At 46.4% G+C, this 20,947-nt stretch overlaps 1 protein-coding gene across 2 annotated transcripts in view; it reads right to left on the bottom strand.

Moving 5' to 3' along the window:
- Positions 1-20,947, bottom strand: part of RBM19 (RNA binding motif protein 19) — a 114,972-nt gene that overhangs the window by 80,526 nt on the left and 13,499 nt on the right. For both annotated transcript variants that reach the window (XM_039505227.1, XM_039505225.1), the window contains exons 14-21: positions 18,389-18,499; positions 16,678-16,878; positions 15,989-16,106; positions 8,878-9,023; positions 7,054-7,114; positions 4,741-4,820; positions 4,207-4,262; positions 2,233-2,349 (exon numbers count right to left, since the gene is read on the bottom strand). In XM_039505227.1, the coding sequence (XP_039361161.1) occupies positions 2,233-2,349; positions 4,207-4,262; positions 4,741-4,820; positions 7,054-7,114; positions 8,878-9,023; positions 15,989-16,106; positions 16,678-16,878; positions 18,389-18,499 (890 nt within the window). The remainder of the gene's footprint in view (positions 1-2,232; positions 2,350-4,206; positions 4,263-4,740; positions 4,821-7,053; positions 7,115-8,877; positions 9,024-15,988; positions 16,107-16,677; positions 16,879-18,388; positions 18,500-20,947) is intronic.

The raw sequence follows: 20,947 nt of genomic DNA, 5'->3' as shown, positions 1-20,947 counted from the left end.
ACCGCGGCTATCAGCTGAGCACTGGCAATTTGACGCATCAAGTTGGTTGCTCTACAACTGGCAGGAAGAGTTAAGTTTGGGACTTGAAGGGTCTCGTATGATTAGAAATCCGGGGGCAGTTTTCCTCCCCATCCTAAGCAGTTTGAATAGCGTTAAGATCCAAATTTTGGGTCCAGACCATTTCCACAGACTCTCTCACTATACAGTCAAAGTACAGGCATACAAGATATAAGACCCTTTAAACAGACAAAGGCTTCTGGCTAGAAGAGCCCTCACTATTCTAGATAGGTTCTTTTATTGTGCTCAGCATCTGAGCAGCTTCCTGTCATAAACAATGTGACTAACATACTTCTAAGACATGGTTACCTCAGCCTGGTTCCAATTAAATAGATACAACATCCCTAGCCCGCCCCCACCCCGTGCACAGAAGAATTGTCCAACAAGCAGCGAGGACACAGGATCACACTTTCCTCCAACAGATGCCTAAGTATTTTGTCTCTTATGCCTTGGCAACACTTCTACAACATTTCATGCTAATACAGTATTTAGAAACCCATGAATAAAAGATCTCCAGGGGCCTCTAGTTTTGCTCACCCCCAACATGTAATTGCGGGATTGTTCCCTACAGTGTTCTTCAGGGCACAATATTGGTTTTCTTTGAGTGGGTTAAGCAACTGGATTTCCCCCCAGGTCCCTTGGGGAATGAACCTACAATCTAACAGCGTTCATTGTTAGGAAAGTTAAAACACATTCAACCTAACCCCACAAGGCCTGAAGAAGTCCTCTCTATACCCTTTCTAAACACTGACACGGTGAACTCACACCCTAAAAGACTTTGTTCTTATATAGCTGTTTGCATCAATATACCTCAAGGCGGGTCAGCCTCATTATTTTCTGAGACACAGAGGGGAAGTGACCTGCCCACAGTCACCCTGCAGGTCAGGGCAGAGCTGAAAACAGAACCTAGGGGTTCACACTGGATGATCTGATATTTCCTTGTGTCCATAAACTCTATGACTCCCACAGTTCACTCTAGTATCTGAAAAGCAGCACAATCAGACAAGGTTGGTTGGGGTAGGAAATGTACCTTATTCGATATTATGCAAAGCATCCCAGATTTGCGATGGTTTATCAATGCTTAAAAAGCCAACACCCAAATGAGTGACATTGTGGATGCAGTCAGTGAACATGCACCTACAAGTATCTCTTTAACAAATGCAAAGTCACTCCCCATTTCCCTTTGCAGCAGGTGGGACTCCCTGAAGTTTTAAAGCACTCCATGCTTAGCTACCAGTGTCATCCCACGTAGTTTTCAATACGGAGGATTCTTGCCGAAATAGTCCATTACAAAACAAGTGTTCTCACAAAAATAATTCCTATTTGTTTCATCCATGCCAACCTTGAGACAACCCTTACCCTGTACAAAGTACTTTACACGCACACCATTTTATATGAGATTAATTGTTGCTAGAGAACCAAGCTTTAGGAGCTCCTTAAAGGGCGTGCATAAACTCTGGTACCACGTGGACAGGACCGGTGAGGAATTTGGTTCATTGTATGTAAAACAATCCTATCTGCTCTCTGGCCAATTTCTTGGTGCTCGTCACACCTCGCTTTCTTGGGAAAGCCACGGAACACATTCTGGACAAGGAGAGATTTGTGGCCAGATTCTCAGTTATGATCTGAACCCTTTGCACTGCTTAAGAGGTGCAAAGGAGCCAGATTCTGCCTGTTACCCACCAGCTGAGAACTGCCCCAGTCAAGAAGAGTTGGGGTAAGAACTCAGCTCCTGCACCAGCTGTACCAACGCAGCACAGGGAACATGTCAGAAGAGATAGGGATGTATTGGGGCATCTCAGTGTGGAGCCTTAGTGGGCACATGGTCCCTAGGGGACCAGTCACTGCTGGTGTACATTAGTGCAGCCCCGGGTTGCTCTAATTCAGGCAGAGGCTGGTGCAGTTTGGCCCTCAGGATGAAGACACTATGACCCGCTCGTTGATTCACCTCCCGTTCCCTCCCTACATGCTCCCGCTCCCAGTGGAGCTCAGACACAGGAGTAATCTGCTTATTTCATGTCATGTGTCCATATTTACATTAAATACAAGTCTCACTTTCCCCGTAAGTTCCGTACTATTTATGATCAGACAGCAAGGTCACCGAACAAAAGCAGCCACCAATGCCCCAGTGAGTAACTACCCACTGAGCAGATGAGCAGCAGCAGATTTCTTTACCTGAACAGCTCTCTGATTTCCCTCACGGTTGCCTGGAATGGGATATTTCGGACCAAAATCTTGGAGCTCTTTTGCTTCTTGAGCGTTTGTTTTTTGCGGGATGGTGTCACAGTGGGCCTGGTAAATCAACGGAGACATGGTAAGTTGCACTGTAGAGCAACACAACACAGACCTCTCTCTTTCTGGTTCCTGCCAGCTTACGAATCTAGACATTCTGGAGTCCAGTTTCCTGATCGATATGCTCAATGGCTTCTTATTTGAATCAATGGACACTTCATAGACAGAGAACAGAACAGTCCGATTACAGTTATACTTGGAATATATAAAAATCTGCCTCATTATTTTAAAAAGGTCGCAGTCTTCCTATGTGTTTGTGCATTATCTTGCAGACAGGACCCCAAATCCTGACAGGGGCGCTATTTCAAGACAAGTAAATAAAGCACGACCTAGGGATGACCATTCTGGAACAGCCCAATCCTTCCGTTGGTTTGCTGACCTGCTCTGGTACAACAGGGAGAAGTTCGCAACACTGGCTAAATCAGTGTAAGTGAAGCACAGCTTGAGCCTTTAGTTTCATTTTTAACTGTTCTCACTTTTAAAGGCTGGAAATAGCAGGAACAGGTCATGCTACTGTGTAAAGCCGTCAGGTTTGATTCCAAGACATGGATTCTGGCTGTCCAAGCCAGCAGGAAGTGGAAGCAATTCTTGGGCCTCAATGTACAGAGCGGTGCATTACCCCACAGCAGCCGAAGAGCTGTACTGATGGGCCCTTAAGGGAAGTCCCATGCAGCTCCCCTTGGTCTAACAAAGATGACTTCAGCATGAGGGAAGAGGCACAGAACATCATCATCTACAGGACAGATGAGGATGACAGTGGAAAGATGCTTTTCTTTAAGAAGTTGGGAGGTGAATAGCAAATTACCCCAAGACAACCCTTGAGACAACTTTTCTAGTATAGTTCACCTTAGATCTAGCCTCTCTCACTTAAGCGATGAAATTTAGTGTCGCTTTGTGTTCTTCCGATTCCCAGAAGCTCAGTGCTTCCTTTATTTTTTACTTAGTCTAATAAAAACAGATCGCCACCTCAAATTTCATTTATTCCTATCCACTTGTTGGCCAAAAATACCCCATGTTAATAGGTATTATGCACACAGTATTAATATAATATACATCGGTGATGGGAAATTATGGTAACTGAATGTATTATGCTCTTCCCATAATTCTGTTCACCTGCGTCATACATCCCACAACACTTTGCAAAGCTGAAATCAGCTTTGGCATTAGAAAATAGGAAACTTGTCAAAGCAAGGATGCAGGAATCCTTTGTACACTTCCGGAGTATTTTCATGGCTCATCAACACTTGGAATGCAGCAATTCAACCCAAGATATGGGAAAATATAGGGAGGTACTAAGGACAAAGCTGGCATAAACCAGTGGGTTAAACTTAAACTTCAAGTGATGTGCAAAGCATTCTGGTACTTGTAAAAAATCATACTAGAAATACTACTAGTTGCAACGTGTATCTTTGAAGCACAACTTGTGCGCAAGGTGAACATGCTGTGAGATAAGGATTGCTTCCCAGAGGGAGGATATGTAGGTTTCCTTTTTATATTGTTCTACTTTGCCTTTAGACAATACATTTGGCTAAGATTAATTATTTGGTCTCTAACATTTTTAAGAACGAACAGCAAGTGCAGTCAAACAACTGGCTACACCTTTGAGTTACACTAGACTAACACTATCACAACTACTATTTTTGAAGATCTGATCGTCTGAAAGACCCCAGGAAAAACATTTGTTCCACTGTACCAGGTAAATGTGTATTTAAGACTGGCACTATTCACCACCTGAATTACAAAGTGCCACCAGCAACCACACTAAAGAAAAGAAAGACCCATTCTGGGCAATCAAGGGCTGTTGCTGCTTAAGTCTATTTGGTGCAGAGAAGTCAGACAGGGATCAGGCAGACTTACTTGATGGCCCTTTCGGAGATCTTCACGTCCAGCTGATGGCCATCTACTGAGCAACCCTAAAAAAAGCAAGTTACAAAGTTTGCATAAAGAAAGAGACCTTAAAAACAGAGGAGTTTTACATCTCAGTTCTCCTTCCTCCCACCTCTCCTTCACCCAAAGCTCTTCTCTTCCCAAGCGCAGCTAATACAGGTGAAGAGTACACAATACAGATGAGGAAGCAGTGTGGTCTAGTGGCCAGGGCACTGGCATAGGAGTCAAGACACTTGAGTTAATCCCAACTGTGCCACTGACGTGATGTTGGGCAAGTGACTTCCCCTCCCTGTGCCACTATTTCCACTCCCAGCGTTTGCCTATAGTTTGTGGGCCCTTTGGCGCAGGGCCCGTCTCACTAGGGGTATGTTCAGCACTCAGCACAATGGGGCTCTGACCTCAGTTGCAGCCTGTAGGTAACTACTGAAAAACAAATATTAGAGGGGTTCTCGATGCCTCATGAGCCACCCACTCCTCCCCTTTGCCTGCGTCACCCATGGTTACCTGGAGCTGTCTGAGGGCTTTCTGAGCATGCTCTGGTTTCTTGTACTCCACAAATCCAAAGCCCATAGGAAGTAAAGTGCCTGCCAGAAAGGGAAGGAAAGAGCCCCGTAAACGCTTTGGCGAAAAGCATACGGTAGTGGCCTGTACAATGGATAGGCCCTTGTGACTGGTTAATGACAGACAATGAAAAAGTGAATCAACACTGCTAGAAATGGGGTGAGCTTTGCTGGACTAAACCTGCCCCAAAGGAGCCATGGGGAATTAAAAACCTAACTGATATTGTGGCATTTCAAGATACAGTCACCCTGGGGATGATGCAAAGAAAGTTGTACAACACCTGTGTATAGTGGAAATCCATTTCATATGTAACTTTTGTGAATGCAACTAAACAAAACACTAACCATCAGTCCTGCAGACATGATAGCTATGCGCATAAAAGGTCAGTGATCATACTGCTTACATACAAATGTGTTCATGCACAGGGTTTTCCTACACTGCTGCAGTGGTAAACTTTTGGAATGAAATTTTCACCATAATCCAGACACAGGCATTCTCTGGGCATTCCTAACGCGCCTGATTCAGACACAGTTTACCTCCCCCCCTAATAATTTATGCTTCCTTTTAGATGGATGTAAAATCTGGGTCTGGAGTTTTGACTGTATTTTTCATCTGAAACCGACCTAAGAGTTCACTCTGGCCATCAAGGAGGAAATACATTGCACAAGCCAATAAAACCAATTATAAATGGACCCTTAAACTGATCTGTCGTCTAGGTAGATCCCTCAGCAGAAAGGATGGGCTTTTGGCTAGAGCCCTGGTCTAAGAGTCAGAAGAGAATTGGCTCTGCTACAAAAATCCCATGTATCCATAGGCAGCTCATTTAAACTGCGTGTGCTCATTGACCACTTGTGAAGTGGAGACAATATGTCCTTTGTCGTATTTATAGGGGAAGCTCTTTGGGGTGAGAAGCTGTCTCTACGTACATTCAGTGTTCAACATATGGGGGCCTGAACTCTCATCCTATATAGGTGAATGGAAACTGCTTGTTAAATAATTCCAAACCTGGAGTTCAGTGAATTTGGGAAAGGGAACCAACAATTTCATGCTCTCCGCTCTCCCACTGGTTAATGTAAAAACAGTGTCAGCCCTTTAGGGTGGCCCTATTCTCACTTGCCAAGCATAGACTTCTCCCTCTATTTCCAAAGGCCTCAGCAGCTGACAGAATGACTATTCATCCCTTGCTGGTTACCCACACCACTGGGGATGTCAGCAGTACAGCAAGTGCACAGATATAGACGCAGCTACAGAGCCAGGAGCATAGGGCTCAGACATATTAGGTCTTCTCCAAACCACTGTGCAAATGTCTTGGCAAGGGAGTGAAGGACTGAGATCTATTTACAAGCCAGAGAACATTATCTGCTCTCTTTCACTTTATCACCTAGGTTGTGCCCTAAATTTCACTTGTCCCTCTGAGCGCCACAGAAGAGATGCAAACTAGCATAGTCCCTATATGGTCACTCTTATCAGTTCGAGGTTTCTACAGCCATTTAATTATCTCCTTATTCAGAAAAAGTTTTCAACACTCAAGGCCATGCAACGCTTTTAGGAAACAGGCTCCTAGGATCACAACTTCAGGGATCCATAAACAAGGCCGTGAGCAGCAAATACAACGGCAAGTTAGCATAGTGCCATCCAAGTTTGCAAACGAAGTCCTTCCTCAGTGACAGAAGCTGATTGTCCTGGAAGGTAGAGTGAAACTAGACATGGTTCTGTCCTTAAACCAGATCATGTGTGTGAGCATTGGCCTGCTAAACCCAGGATTGTGAGTTCAATCCTTGAGGGGACCATTCAGAGATTGGGGCAAAAATCAGTACTTGGCCCTGCTAGTGAAGGCAGGGGGCTGGACTCGATGACCTTTCAAGGTCCCTTCCAGTTCTAGGAGACAGATTGTTATTTATTATTTTATGAGCAAACATGAGGCTGGGCAGGCAGATGTGCCGGTGAGGTTTCTTTTTAAAATTGACTGAACTCTTCACAAGCCCATGGCATGAAGTAGAGTTTATGACATTTTTACAGAGCCTTAAGCTGACCCACTTCGAGTCCCACTTACTTACCTTTGGTGTATGACCTTCCCGGTTTAATCAGAAGTTGATTTTTAGTGCTTACGTTTTCAGTCATTTTTCAACATATGCATTTCCGGGCACATGAAGATTTTTTAACATCAACTATCCAATTGCCCAGAAAGATGAACGTGGAAGGCATCACCACGACCAACCCAAGCAGAAGGAAATGCACAGCGATTCATAGGAGTACCTGCTTTGTCTATCTTCCTTGAAATCGTGCAGCTCTTCAAAGCTCCCACTTTGGAAAACGTCTGCAAAGAATTTTACACAGTCCTTAGTTCTCTTTGTAATTAAAGTGTAACTCTTTGACAACGTTCCCCTTTTGTAGCAACTGAAACAAAGTCAACCCACAGAGAGAGAGCCGCGCACACTGAACAAGGAAAAGACACACGTCATGCATTCTATTGTGACAGCCTTTATTTAAAACACTCTCTCAGTAACACGCTGCACTATAGCTACGGAAAGCTGCAGTGGTTTAGATCATTGCTACAGAATACCGAAGTACTTAAAAGAATGCTTCCACCTAGACACTGGCTCCTTCAAAGCTGTCTAACAATTGCCAATTCATTACAATAGCCTTAGACTATTTCTCTTTCCAGGATCGCATGGGAGGTACCAAAAAGTGCCTGAGGCAGCCCTGCTGTGTTATATGTAGGCTTGGAAGGATTCGATTTTTATTGGCAAATGTCAAATGTGGATTTCACCATGTGTACACACACAATATTTCTATCAATGATAATCAAAACTGAAACAGGCAGGCAATGAAAAATGCTGCTTGAGAAGTACAGTTTAAGGACTTTTACTTTGTATATTTTGACGTGTGACGTTGACAGTATGTTTTCACGGTTAGAAAGCTTTAACTTTTTGAATCTCAACATCTACTGTAATTAAATAACTGTCTGACACTACCCCCCCCCCGGTCTAACTCCTATAATTTCCCACAACTGTGAAAGTTTAAAACAAAAAAAATGGTAGCAATAACCATTGCTATTATCCATCAAAATTATAAAATATAAAAACTGAATTCTGCCAAGCTTAATTATATGCTGCGCAGCCCTAATGTAAATAAATATAAGGTATGGTGAAGGGATTGGACCTAATTAGGTACCGGTGAATCTACAGGAGTTTGTGGTTCCCTTAAACACATCAATTCTACAAATTCAAGGCCTTCAGATTCATGATATATACAGGAAGGAAACATAGGGCAGTAAAAAGGAGGATGGATAAGTTTCCTCCAATTCTGACTACTTGTATGGGAGATTATTGAAACATTTGGTGTTTCAACAGTGAGCGAGGCATGAAAGAGAAGGGAAATGGGGCACCTCTACTGGGACACAGGATGGGATAACATGCTGTAGTCTTGAGATGGATTGCTAGAGATGTCTGAGCAATTAAGTTAGCCTTTGAAAAGTGCCTGGGCTGGGGTAAACTTTCCAGGTAGACAGTCTACTCGACTGCCCTCTAACATGACAATTGATGTGAATGAAAAAAACCCAACTGAATGATTCTCTGGGCATTCAAAAGTTACCACCAGCCCCAATCTGGGCAGGATATTTTCACAACCAAGCTGGAGAACAGCTCTAGCATGGTCTATAGCCACATCTACTGTCTCCAACCAGCAAAAGGGAGAGTTGTTTAGTGGCTGGGAAAGGAAACAGAAGGAACTTCAGGTTACTCTTCCTGGCTCTGCCACTAACATACTGTATGTCCTTAGGAAAGCTACCTCACCTCTCTACTACTCTTTACCCTAGCAAAATGGCTATGAGACCTTCCTCATAAGGGCCAGAGGAGACTCATGTTTGCAGAGGCTCGGATGGAAGCTTTGTACTGACGAATGTTTTATCGATAGCTTTAAAACACCAAACAGTAGAGCAGCTGAAGGACTTAAGCCCAGGCTGTGCCACAAACTCACTGTTTGACCCTGACCAAGCCACTCAAACCGAGTTGCTCCATCTAAACAGAACATTGCTGGATACACGCAACACCCAGTCCCACCACCTCTCCCTTTGTTCACCTCCTTCAGCGTATCTTCTGTGGTGGCAAAGTTGAGGTTTTTGATGAACAGCGTACATCCTGGAACACTCTCCTCGTCCTCCTCCTCCTCCTCTTCTACTGCTATATCTTCTGAGCCCTTTTTAGCTTCCTCAGTTTCATCACCAGCTGTAAAGCAAGCAAACAAACCATAAACACCATAAAACGTAACTAACTCCAGGCAGTTCAGGAGACTGAAGGGATTTATCGTATTTTGACCCCACCGTCGGAGCCATCAACGCCCAGACCACAATGACTCTCCTCTCCAGCTGCATTTAGTAACAGTTTTGTGGGTGAACTTGATGGTCTTGGACACGAGGCCACAGCATGGATAGCTAGTGTAAGCCATGTATTGTTCTTCTAACACCCTTGAATTCTGACCTACGCCATCCTACTTCCCAGGAGACCAGACACTATGGTCACAAGCCTAGGTAGATACTTGCTCCAACCCTGGGCTCTTGCACAGCTCTACAAGTATCCCTCAACCATGGCCTGAAATACCCACTGTTAGTTTATTTTCCATGATCTATAGACCTTACTCAGCTGAACTGAAATACAGATCGTAGCATTTGAGAATCAACACACAATTGTACAGCTCTCCTGAAATACCACAATTAATGACGACTCTGCCGTAGCGTTCCCTGGCACACACCATATTACAGAGTCGCACCTGGGAACCGCTGTCGCTAACACAACTGCATCACCTCAGCTACAGTTCAGTGCACCACAGAGGAACCTCCAGCACAGAGAGACAACAGCATCCCCTCTGCACAACATCCTGGAATCAACAGGGTAGCAAATGCTGGGTCTCATTTTTTAATAGTTTATGGGCCAATCTTCAGTCACGTTCGCTGTGCCAACACATCCCCTTCGTGAACAGCTTCTGCTCCATTCCATTTTGTTGAGGGCTGTAACCAGGTTTTAAAGAATTGTGTACATGAAAGGGATCTTCACGGGTTTTTGTCTGTACTCGTCCAACTCGCTCACCACAGCGAGTGCCACAAAGACTCCCCCGGCCTTTTTCCACTTTCAAAAAACAAACCGAATGTATTAAACTTCTAATTAATCTTCAAGAGCTCTGGCATGAAATGGCCCTTTTATGCTTTAATGGAAATGGCAACAATGATAACGTTGTCCTTTTAACATCAGTGGAACATGCAGCCGTCCTATCTCTGCCTCAAAGAGAAAAGAAAAAGGAAAGGAAAGGGGAAAAGAACTTCACATTTTTCTGAGGAAGGTCCTTTCACACCCATTGTTCAACAACTGAGGAAGTTGGAGAGGCTGTCCAGAAAGGAGGTGGAGAGGAGTGAGAAAGGGAAAGGCAGGCTCAGGAGAGATGCACAATGCAGAGTGTGTGCCTAATATCAGAATCTAAACTGGAGATTTGCCTTGTGCCCCAAACTTCCCAGAAAATGAGGACATGCAGAGTGGGGAACTCCAACATCTCCATCCACCACCCTCTCCCATCTCCATTCCAAATGCTATTGTTCGTGAACAACCCATGGTTGGCTTCCGGCATTATCAGCAACTCAAACCCACATGCTGTCCTCCTTCCCACCCGGCACCAAGGCAAGGTAGAAGAGTGACTGAAACACACCCACCCAGAGAGGAAGATATTGCCAACACAGCAAGGCTCCTGGGCTTCTTCCTCTACAGAAAAGCTGGGGCGCAAAACCAAAGGCAGCTCCAGAAACAGAGAGCCGTGAAGCAGTCATACAGCTATCACTATACCCCTAATCTCTCTAAATGCTCACCTAGCCATCCACAGCTCTCATATCCGAGCACCAAATGTGGTGCTTTCCCTAAGTACCCAGCCTAATTCCTTATTCCTTGGCTTTAGTGCCTACCCTGGGCACCTCCACTGCTGACAGCAATTCCCCTCTCTCACCCCAGCATGGCATGCACCAGCACGGGGCACCAACAGCTCTCTCCAGGCCTCACCATATATGCACAAGTCGCCAAACCACATCACCTCAGTGATCAGCATAAGATGCTTCAGAGGAAGGTGTAAGAGATCCCTTGCAGCCTTTGGGTCTCATTCAAAGCACACTGAAGGTAACAGGGATCTTGACACTGACTGCACAGGGCTTTGGCTCAGCCTTCTCTCGCCCCACTACAATTCATGGGAGGTGATTGGAGTTTTTATCGTCTCCAAGAGGAGCAGGATCTGACTCATTCCACTAGAAAGGTGCAGGAAGGCGTACGTGGTGCCACAGACGTATGCCTAGCTTGGCCTTCCTACTGCATCTACCCTTTGTACTGAGCCCTTCCAAAACTGCTGATCATCTGCTATCCTATTGAATAGGAATGTTCTGCTGAGACAACAGGGCCATGAGCTGGGCTGGTTCCAGAGCGTACCCAGATCCCTGCTTTGGTTAAAGAGCTGCTCAGAACCAGACAAGTCAGGGCAACAAGTGATCAACTGTAAATTTCTTCTGCCCTGAAGGAAAAAAAAAAAAGTCTTTTTTTTTTTTTTGGCCAAGCACTTTCACCCTTAATTGCAAGAGAAACTTTTAGTAATTGCTGGAAATCAGCAAACTTGAGCAGAAAATTCATTGGTTTTGAAGACAAATGGGTTGGAAGAGAGGAAAGATTTAGGGTAGGGGGAAAGGTGCCTCCATCTGCGGTTAGCACACCAGTCACATGCAGCCACACGGGGCTCTGCTGTAATTAGACTAAGGAATTTACTGCTGCCTTCCTCCCACACCTTCCCCCAGGCGTACGGTGCCAGAGGCTGACAGCAAAGACCATTATCAAACCGAAGCAGCTTTCCCAGAGCTCCTGGGCTTAAAGCCCTTTATCTGGAGGTGAGGGTCTCAGTTATGGGGAGATAAAGCAGCTGCCCCTATCTTTGTCCCTCCCCCAGGACCTGGAATGGGAAAAGCTTTTCATCAGCTCCCTCCACCTCCCTGATGGTCTTGAAAAGGCTTCCAGGGAAAAAAAATAAATAAATACAAATAATAAACCCTCAGCTATCCAACCTCCTTCCATACTGGTTTTAAAAGTGTTTAAGGCCCCAAATATGCAAGAGCAATGCTAAAAGCCCCAGGGATGGGGAGGGGAAAGACATCAAAAAGGTCACGTCCTTACCATAAGAGCAGTGGGAATTCACCCGCACAAGGCGTGCAGTGGGGCTTGAAATTAACACAGGCAAGCACACAAATGCACACGCTGCTCCACGACCTGCCAGCCAGGCGATCAGCTGGTCTGGTGCTACCTTCCTTTGTTCAATCAGAGCTGGGATCCTCAGGCCTGGCCCTTCAATTAGGCTCTTTAGACCCTTAGAGGAGGGCACCATGTAACACACGCAGACAACAGGCATGTGCTCAGCTGTGTCGATCCCCTCTCTCTGATGGGGAAATACGGTCAATAACTGGCTTCGTTATAAAGTTTGGGGGAGGGGTCGATCTGCTTTCATGTCATGTAGTCTATACCAGTGCTTCTCAAAGCCGGGCCGCTGCTTATTCAGGGAAAGCCCCTGGCGGGCCAAGCCGGTTTGTTTACCTGCCGCGTCTGCAGATTCGGCCGATCGCGGCTCCCACTGGCAGCAGTTCGCTGCTCCAGGTCAATGGGGCAGCAGGGCGGCCAGCACATCCCTCGGCCCACGCCACTTCCAGCAGCCCCCATTGGCCTGGAGCGGTGAACCGCAGCCAGTAGCAATCGGCTGAACCTGCGGACAAGGCAGGTAAACAAACCGGCCCGGCCCGCCAGGGGCTTTCCCTGAACAAGCAGTGCCCCAACTTTGAGAAGCACTGCTCTATACTAAAAACAAGGAGTCCGGTAGCACCTTAAAGACTAACAGATTTATTTGAGCATAAGCTTTTGTGGGTAAAAACCCCACTTCTTCAGATAGATACAGACTAAACGGCTACCTCCCGATACTTGTCTATATAAAAGCGCCCCATCACAGCTACTGTTGGTGTTACGTCATCCTTCCTTCCTATCTCAGTACTGATGGGATACCATGGTGATGAGGGCCCTATCATCCCGAAATCACAGAGGGATTTTATCCTCAACACCTCTGTGGGGCAGGAAAGCACTGCCCCCAATTTACAGATGGGGAAACTGAGGCACTGGGTAGATTCAGTGACTCACCCAGGGAGGCTGTGGCAGAGTGAGGAATGGAACTCAGCTCTCCCAAGCCCTAGTCAGATGCTGTAACAACAATCTAATCCTTCCCCCAAAACCATTCCTTTCATCCACCTCATCTGTCTTGCCTTTCAGACTAAGCTCTCTAGGGCAGGGCGTGTGATTGCTGTATGTTCACACGGCACTTGGCACAATGGGGCCCTGACCTGGGTGAGACCCACAGGCACTGCTGCATGTTAAGTAAAAGCAGCAGACTGGCCTTGCTCGTCCTTTTGTTCTGGGCCTGCTTCTCCTACCCTCTCTGTAGAGCTCAGTCTCCATTTATACCAACTGTGCACAGAGAGAACTCTCTAGTCGGGGGGGTGGCCTGTACAGAGTCCCTGTAAGCTATTCATGCTGCCTCTTGGAATAATTGAGACACAAGATGGGCGAGGCAACATCTTTTACTGAACCAACTTCTGTTGGTGAAGGAGACGAGCTTCTGAAGAGCTCTTCTTCAGGTCTGGGCTATAATAATGTTCATCAAAATACCATTTCTAATGCAGAAATACCACCCATCAGCTGTCACTTCAGTATCTGAGCACCAGTGAGGCCACCTCTCAAGTCACCAGATTTGACAGTCTCAGGAGTGCCTCAACTAACGGCAAGATCCTAGACAGTGTGATCATCTCCACTGCAAGTGGAGTTAGTCCCATCCACCAAGACATTTAAAAATGGCCTACACAGAGCACCAGAGACTGCTGTATCAGGAACAATCCTGAGCATCTCAAGGCACTGAACATGCCCTGTGTCCCCCTGACCGCCTAACTCCAAGGTGTTGAAAGCGAGGAGTTCTCTCTTCTGGGGCAACAGAGCTGCTCAAGATCAGAAGCTCCAACAGAAGCCGCCATAGATCCTCGCACAAAGCCAGAAATATTCACTGGTTTCAAAGTTCTCCCACTGGCTGGGCTTCATGGACACAAAGCTGAGACTGGCGATGAGACTAGCACAATTGCTACATTGTTCGGTCCTGGGCATGAGTGTCATCTTCTAGCAACGTGTGTGTTTCAGGAGCAGGAAAAAAAGTCTTCAGCCAGACACTTCCTGCCTTTTTTGGCCTGGCTTTAATCTCATCTGCCTAGTTTTCCTGCAACTCCTCAAATCCACCCTCCTTCAACAAAGGAATTTGCATATTTTTGGAACTGACACCAGTACTGATACTAAAGCACACGAAGCATAAAAATTATTGCAACCAAGCAAGAGGCGCGTTTTCTGGGTCCACACTGCATTTGCGTTAAGGGTGAATAAGGGGAAAGTCTAAGCAAACAATTTCTCTTTGCATCTCTTCACTGGCTCCTCCTTCTCTAGCCTATCAAATTTTTCATCCTCATCCTTCTCAATCTGGCAGCCATCTCTGACGCAGTCATCTGTGCTCTTCTTGAAGTCTTGTCCTCCCTTGGCTTCTGTGACTGTCCTCTCCTACCTCTCTAATCACTCCTTTAGCATGTTCCTTGGGGGATCCTCCTCATCCACCCTTCAACTCCCCGTGGGGGTTCTTTAGGGCTGTCTTTGGTCCTCTCCTCCTCTCCCTTTGCACACCTCATCTCTGGGTAATCTCATTGGCAAACAAATTCAACACCTACCTCTGTGCTGACAACTCAGAGATCTCTCTTCACTCCAGACCGGACTCCTGTCCAGGCTAAAAACTCAGCCTGCCATTGACACTGCCTCATGAATCCCTAGACACCAGCTCAAGCAAAACATGGCTAAGCCCGAGCTCCTAATCTTCCCCTGCAAGCCCTCCTCGCTACCTCCTTTCTCAACGACAGGATACCACCATCCAGACCTGCAACCCGAGTGTCATCTTCGACTCAGACCTCTCTCGAGGGCCTTGCATCCAGGCTGCATCTAAATCTTGCCTATTCTTTGGGCATAACATCTCTACCATACGGCCCCTCTTATCCATGCACAAAGCTACAAAATTCTCATCACCCCGCGGCTCGATTCCTAGAGCATCCTTCTCTGGCCTTGACGAATCCCCGCTCGCGGTCATTCAGAATGCAGCTTAAAGATCATTTCCCTAGCCCATCGCTTTGACTCTGTCAGCCCCCTTTGCATCCTTCCACTGGCTCCCCCTTCTCTGTCGCATCAAAGACAAGCATCACTTTCAAGGCCCTTCACAGGGTCTCACTTGCTGCTAAGCTGGCGATACTCGGCCCATAAGGCCACCCTCCACTGCCCACTTTTTAAATTTTCAAACCCCTCTGTGCTTTCTCCTGCACTATTCCATATGCTTGGGAGGCGCTGCTCATAAACATCGGCTCACCTACCTCATTACCCTCCTCCAGACCCCTCCTCTGTCAGGATGACTACACAAAACATGGCAACGGTCAGGCTATTGGTGTGCACGGACCTCTACCTCTCACGCTGCCCAACACTGTCTCAGTGTTCGCTTGTACTCCCCAGCACGTCAATAGCCATCTGTTGCCTCTTATGTTGCACTTCGATGGTAAGCCACTTGTGTCAGGGACCGTATTTTTGTTGTGCACTTGTCCAGCACCTAGCACAACGTGGTCTTCGTCTGTGATGAGGGCCCCTGGGTGCTATGGTAACGCAAATTAATAATGCTGCCCCTGCATTTCTGAGCCACAATCATTCTCCCGCACTGCTTAATAGCTTGGCTCTATTCACTCGTCTGACCTCACACCAATTGAACCCCGCTAGCGCGCCAAATCTTAACCCCATTTCCAACACCAGCACTGGCTTCCAAAAACCCAAGGGAGAGAATGGCAGCAGCAAGCAAGTGCACTGCTGTATTGCTTAGATCTAGAGACGGCGGCTCTCCCATGTCAGCAGTCGAGAATGATGGTGGAAGAGAAGCTCTGCTCATCTCTAGACACACAATCCTCAAAGCAACTTCAAGAGGGGACTTCAGGTAAGGCAGAGGTTCTCATCCACTGCTCTACAGGAAGAGCAGGATCACACACAGTACAGTAAATACTCCTCCCCCAAGTCAAAATTCTTACCTGTTCCCAGCCTGGCTTCTCCTTCCTCTCCTGGAATCTCAGGCTGTTTCTTCTCAGGGGGTGGGCAGGAAAAGACACCCATGGGAGCCCACTCGAGATACAGAGGGACGTGCTGAAACTGCAAGGGTGACAGACACAAGGGATGTCTACAAGACAGGGAAGAAGTGACTACCTTCTTCCCTTCTATCTTCTCAGGGGACATATTACAGGAGATGGGAGCTGTTTGGCGGTTAAAGGCACAGGCGCGTGCTCTCCCCACAGGGTGTGTTCTCACTGGGGGTTCAGCAGCCTTCTCTAGGGCTGAGTTTGAACAGTACCGAAGGCCCAGGAAACAGCGGAGATTTTTTATAACTACACTTTACGCTGCGCGTTGCTAACAGCGGTGACTTTTGCTAGCAACATGGGGGGATTTTATTCTCCTAAAAGTGCCCGGATCCTCTCCCCACTTCTAGAGATTGCTTCCTTCAGCCCCTCCACATTAAGCAAGAACATGCACCCTTTTGAATTTGATTACTAACGATTACATCTGAGGCTTTAAGATACTGATCCCTGATCTAATGATCCCTACCTGGCTTCTCAAAGTGCCAACGCTGGGACAGAGAAGAGGGTGGATTTGCATTAGCCAGGATCCCCTATCCCGAAATGCGAGTTCCACATTAGATGATGCATGTTGCTATTCTCAGGCTTACCTTGGAGTAGGCCAGCTTGGTGAAGGCTCGCTTGGCCTCCGTGGGCTCCAAGAATTCCACAATGGCTGTGATCCCGCCTTCCGGGAGCAGCACTCGCCCGAGGCTGCCATATGGGCCAAAGACCTCCTCCAGCTCCACCACTTTAGTGCCGGCAGGGAGGTTCTTCACTAGGATCACAGTTTTACTCCGTTCTCCAGCAGCCTGAAAGACGGGGGAGGGGGAACAACACAGAGGAGGATTCTTATAAGGGGTCTGAGACTTTGGGCCGGCCTGCTCCATTTCATATGCTTCCAGGATACACTGCAAAGCCACAAAGAGTCGTGTAAAACGCCCTTCCTGACATCTGAAAAGCAGGCCCAATAGACAAACTCCATTCACTCACGGGCCAGGCATCAGTTCCCAACGGTACAATACATTCACACCCACTGCTGCGTGCATTCAAACAGCTGCCACATCCCACTCCAGGCTGGGCGCATTTCTGTGGTGGGTGAATCTAGTCCTGCACATTTAGGGTTCAATCCTGCAAGGTACTGACTTCAATGAGAGTTGAGGGGATCACGATCAAACCCCCACCATTTGAGATACTTGGGTGGGGAGAAGATAGTACATAACCCTAAACTGATTATTTAACACTTACACATGGATATTAAGGGCTGGAGAGGGAAGGATGAGAACTATTAATGAGCTGTGATTGTTCAGCTTGTCCTGCACCAGCCGTCAGCCAGGAAACCCTATCCTCGGAGCTGTGCTGATGAGATCTGTGCACAGGGACGTTTAGCATGCAAAGATGCTGTGCCGGTTATTCTAGTCTAGCACCAATTTCAGACATGGCTGTTTTTACTCGACTCAAAACTGGACCAAAAAAAAATAAAACACAAAATCGGTATCTGTGAAACAGAAAACCAGAAAAAAATGGAGTAGGGACTTTGTAGTTTACATTTTTATACTCAAGCATCTCAGAATCTCTTTGAGATTATCCTGAGGCTTCTGATGGAGCTGCAGAATCACAGAATCTCAGGGTTAGAAGGGACCTCAGGAGGTCATCTAGTCCAACCCCCTGCTCAAAGCAGGACTGATCCCCAGACAGATTTTTGCCCCAGATCCCCCACTCAAGGATTGAACTCACAACCCTGGGTTTAGCAGGCCAATGGTCAAACCACTGAGCTATCCCTCCCCCACAAGACCTCCCGTAGGAGAACACAAGCAGACTGAAAAGCCCTGAAGGGAGATTTCTAGAGAGACAGGAGGCTGAAAGGAGCCAGGTCAAATGTGTTCACCTTCCCTGGAAGTTGGAGAAGAAACATCCCAAATCCTAGTGCCACTGACTCCAAAGTTTAGGGTTTTCCTCAGCATCCAGCCATGGCACTGAAAGGACTAAGCACTAGGAAACAACGGGATGTCAGGCGGGGAAGGAGCCTCACGCTTCATGTGCGCCATGTGATCAAGAGAGCTGAAAGGCCAATGTTCCCAATCCTCTTTGCACCCAGCTTGCCCGCTAAGCCAGGAGCAGACTGCCAACGTACAGACCGTTCTCTCTGCTGTTCACCGTTCAAGCTTTTATAGATGAGTGACCCAGCCCTACACAGAGAGCACCCCCACGCCATTACCCTGCAACACTCTCTCCTGAACGCCCGACCCCGAGAAGAAATAAGCCATCTGCTGCTGCAGCGAGCAGGGTCTCTGCTGAGCCGGAGCTACTGAAGTGCCTCACCTGACTGAAGGAATCCAGGCTGACTCCATTGTCGATCAGGAACTGGCGGACGTCCTGGACTAGCTGGGTTTCACCCAGAGCTACCCTCACGGCCACGCTGCCTTTGCCCTCCTGCAAACGAGAGCAACAGTGGTTAAATCCACAGAGTGACGAAGTCGGGAGCATAAACTACGCTGGTAATAACAGGCCTAAACTAGAGAGGTATCGAGCACCTGCAACACCCAGGCCACTCAGACTCTGGCCTAACTGGAGGTTTGCATACAGACAGAGGATGAAATCTTGGCTCCTCTGACTTCAGTCAAGCCAGGACGTCACCCTGAGGTTAGCTGATGACTCGTAGGCCATAACTCAGCTTTTAGGTCCACATTCCGTGCTGTTACGCAGATGCAACTCCCATGGGAATTCCACCCCTTGTAACAAGGGCACGATTCAGTCCTCAGCTAGTGAAAAGAATGGTGCTGAATGCAGCAGTAAAGTGTTACATAGGGTGGTTTTAGGAGCATAGCTATTTCAGCTGGTGTCTACTTGGCCACTTGTGTGTAGTTATGAGCACACAACTGCAGTAACTGTGAAGCAAATCAGGCACATGCAATACAGCCTGGATTTTACGAACATCGGTGTTACGAATGACCAGTTATAGGAACCATTTTCCCCCATGGGGCGAAAAAAAACCAAAACCAAAACAAAAAAAATTATCACACAACAAAAGTGATGTTAATGAAGAACAATGCACTGAAAATTGCTTTGCACTGTACAAACTGTAACTTTGAGATCTTCCGTTTTATGAACTCCTCAACCCTCAATTAGTTCAAATAGGGATTCTACCATACTTGTGCACTTAAGTTATCTGAATATCTGCCCTTTGATCTCTCATTAGGTTTCAGAGTTAACGTGAATATAGTGACCTGAGCAGGGCACATCTTGAAATCTGTGCCATGCTGCCTAAACCAACATTACATCCATCACATCCAACAGGCTCTCTTCTTCACACAAGAGCTAGGAGCTACTTGTGTATTAAATAAAAGCAGTCAGATTCTACAGAATGCAAGTCACATGGTTTGGACAATGTGCATACAGGGATCAGACCCAGCCCAGTCACTGGGTGCTTGGTACCACTGCTCCATAGTAACGAGATGGAGACTTCACACGCATGTCACTTCTGACCTCAGTGGACTATACTGCAGATCTTCCAAGGTGAAAGGCTGGCACATGTGAATACTGCTCCAATTATGCAGGAAGAGCCAGGAATGATTTTTGTGAAACATACTTGCTCCTTTTAAAGCCTGAGACACTCGCTGTAAGGCTCGTTAACTCCTCCCCAATATGCCCTCATTTAGCCTAGAGATGAGGGTAGAAACCACATGCCACCTGCTTGAGAGAGGGGGCTCCTGCTTCCTGAACTGGAGTCTGATCCACCTGGCCCAAGCCTGCCTGTTATCCCCTGTTCACCACTGGGACCCGCCTAGCACCCTGCTGCAACCTCCCACTTACCACTCACAGCAGGATTTTCAAATGCACCAAGCATCCACCTAACTCGGCTTCCCATCCACCTCAACGATAAAACTCCCATTGACTTCAATGGGAGCAGCGTTAGGCCAATGCTGAGTGCTACTGAAACCCCCGCCCCAGAGAACAGGAAGGAATGTCGGGCACTGCTCAGTGAAAAGAGCTGCCTTGGATGAACCAGATGCCTGGATATACCTTGTATTCCATTTAGCACTCTGCAAGAGACCCCCATTCAGAGGAACTCCCAGATACCGCCCACACCTAGTTGTTACTGCCGAGTTAAGACAGCAGCACTTGGGTTCACACTATGACGGCTCCATGCAGCCAAAAGAGCTAAGAGTCTAGATATAACCTGAGATGCAGCAAGAGCCACTCCACCAGGGTGGATAAAAATCAGTGATTTAAAAAAAAATAAAAAATTGTATTTAAATCATTGATTTTTTTTTGATAAAATGCTTTTTGAGGGAAAAAACCTATCTATCTAAAGATCATTTTAATTAAGATACTTTTGAGCTATAATGTATCTCATCATGGAATAGGGATTATAAATTCTATAGTATGAGACAACATATTCATGTAATATTTAAGAAAAGTTTTGTAAATGAATTCCAATAGTTCATGGATTAGGGACCCAATCTTATGGAGTTCCAGGGGCTTCTGTATAGATTATTTAGGTTAATCTTTCTATCTACCCAATGGGACTCAGTGCTCAGTCTAGAAGATACCATCAGAGATGCTTAGTTTTGCAGTTCTCAAACTGTGGATTTGTGTCTCCAGAGATAACATGCTTGTTAACGCAAAAATGGTGGTGGTTGTTTTTTTAAAAAGTTTGTTGGTTTTTTTAAAAAAATATTTCATTTAGCTATTTTAGTTAAAAACAATTTAAAACAAAAACAAACCTGATTTAAAAAAACTTGAATGTTTAAATTCAAAAATTCATATGCTTGTTTTGTTAAAATATTATGTTTGTTGTTAAAAAAAATCTAGAATACATAACATTGTTGTTTTAGTTAAACAAAACAATAGAAATGTCTGTCTGGTGATGTTCTCCTA

This window comes from Mauremys reevesii, linkage group 18, assembly GCF_016161935.1.
Source record: "Mauremys reevesii isolate NIE-2019 linkage group 18, ASM1616193v1, whole genome shotgun sequence".
Taxonomy (NCBI): Eukaryota; Metazoa; Chordata; order Testudines; family Geoemydidae; genus Mauremys; species Mauremys reevesii.
Note: the sequence above shows the minus strand (reverse complement) of the source record. Positions and strands in the feature narration are given on the sequence as shown.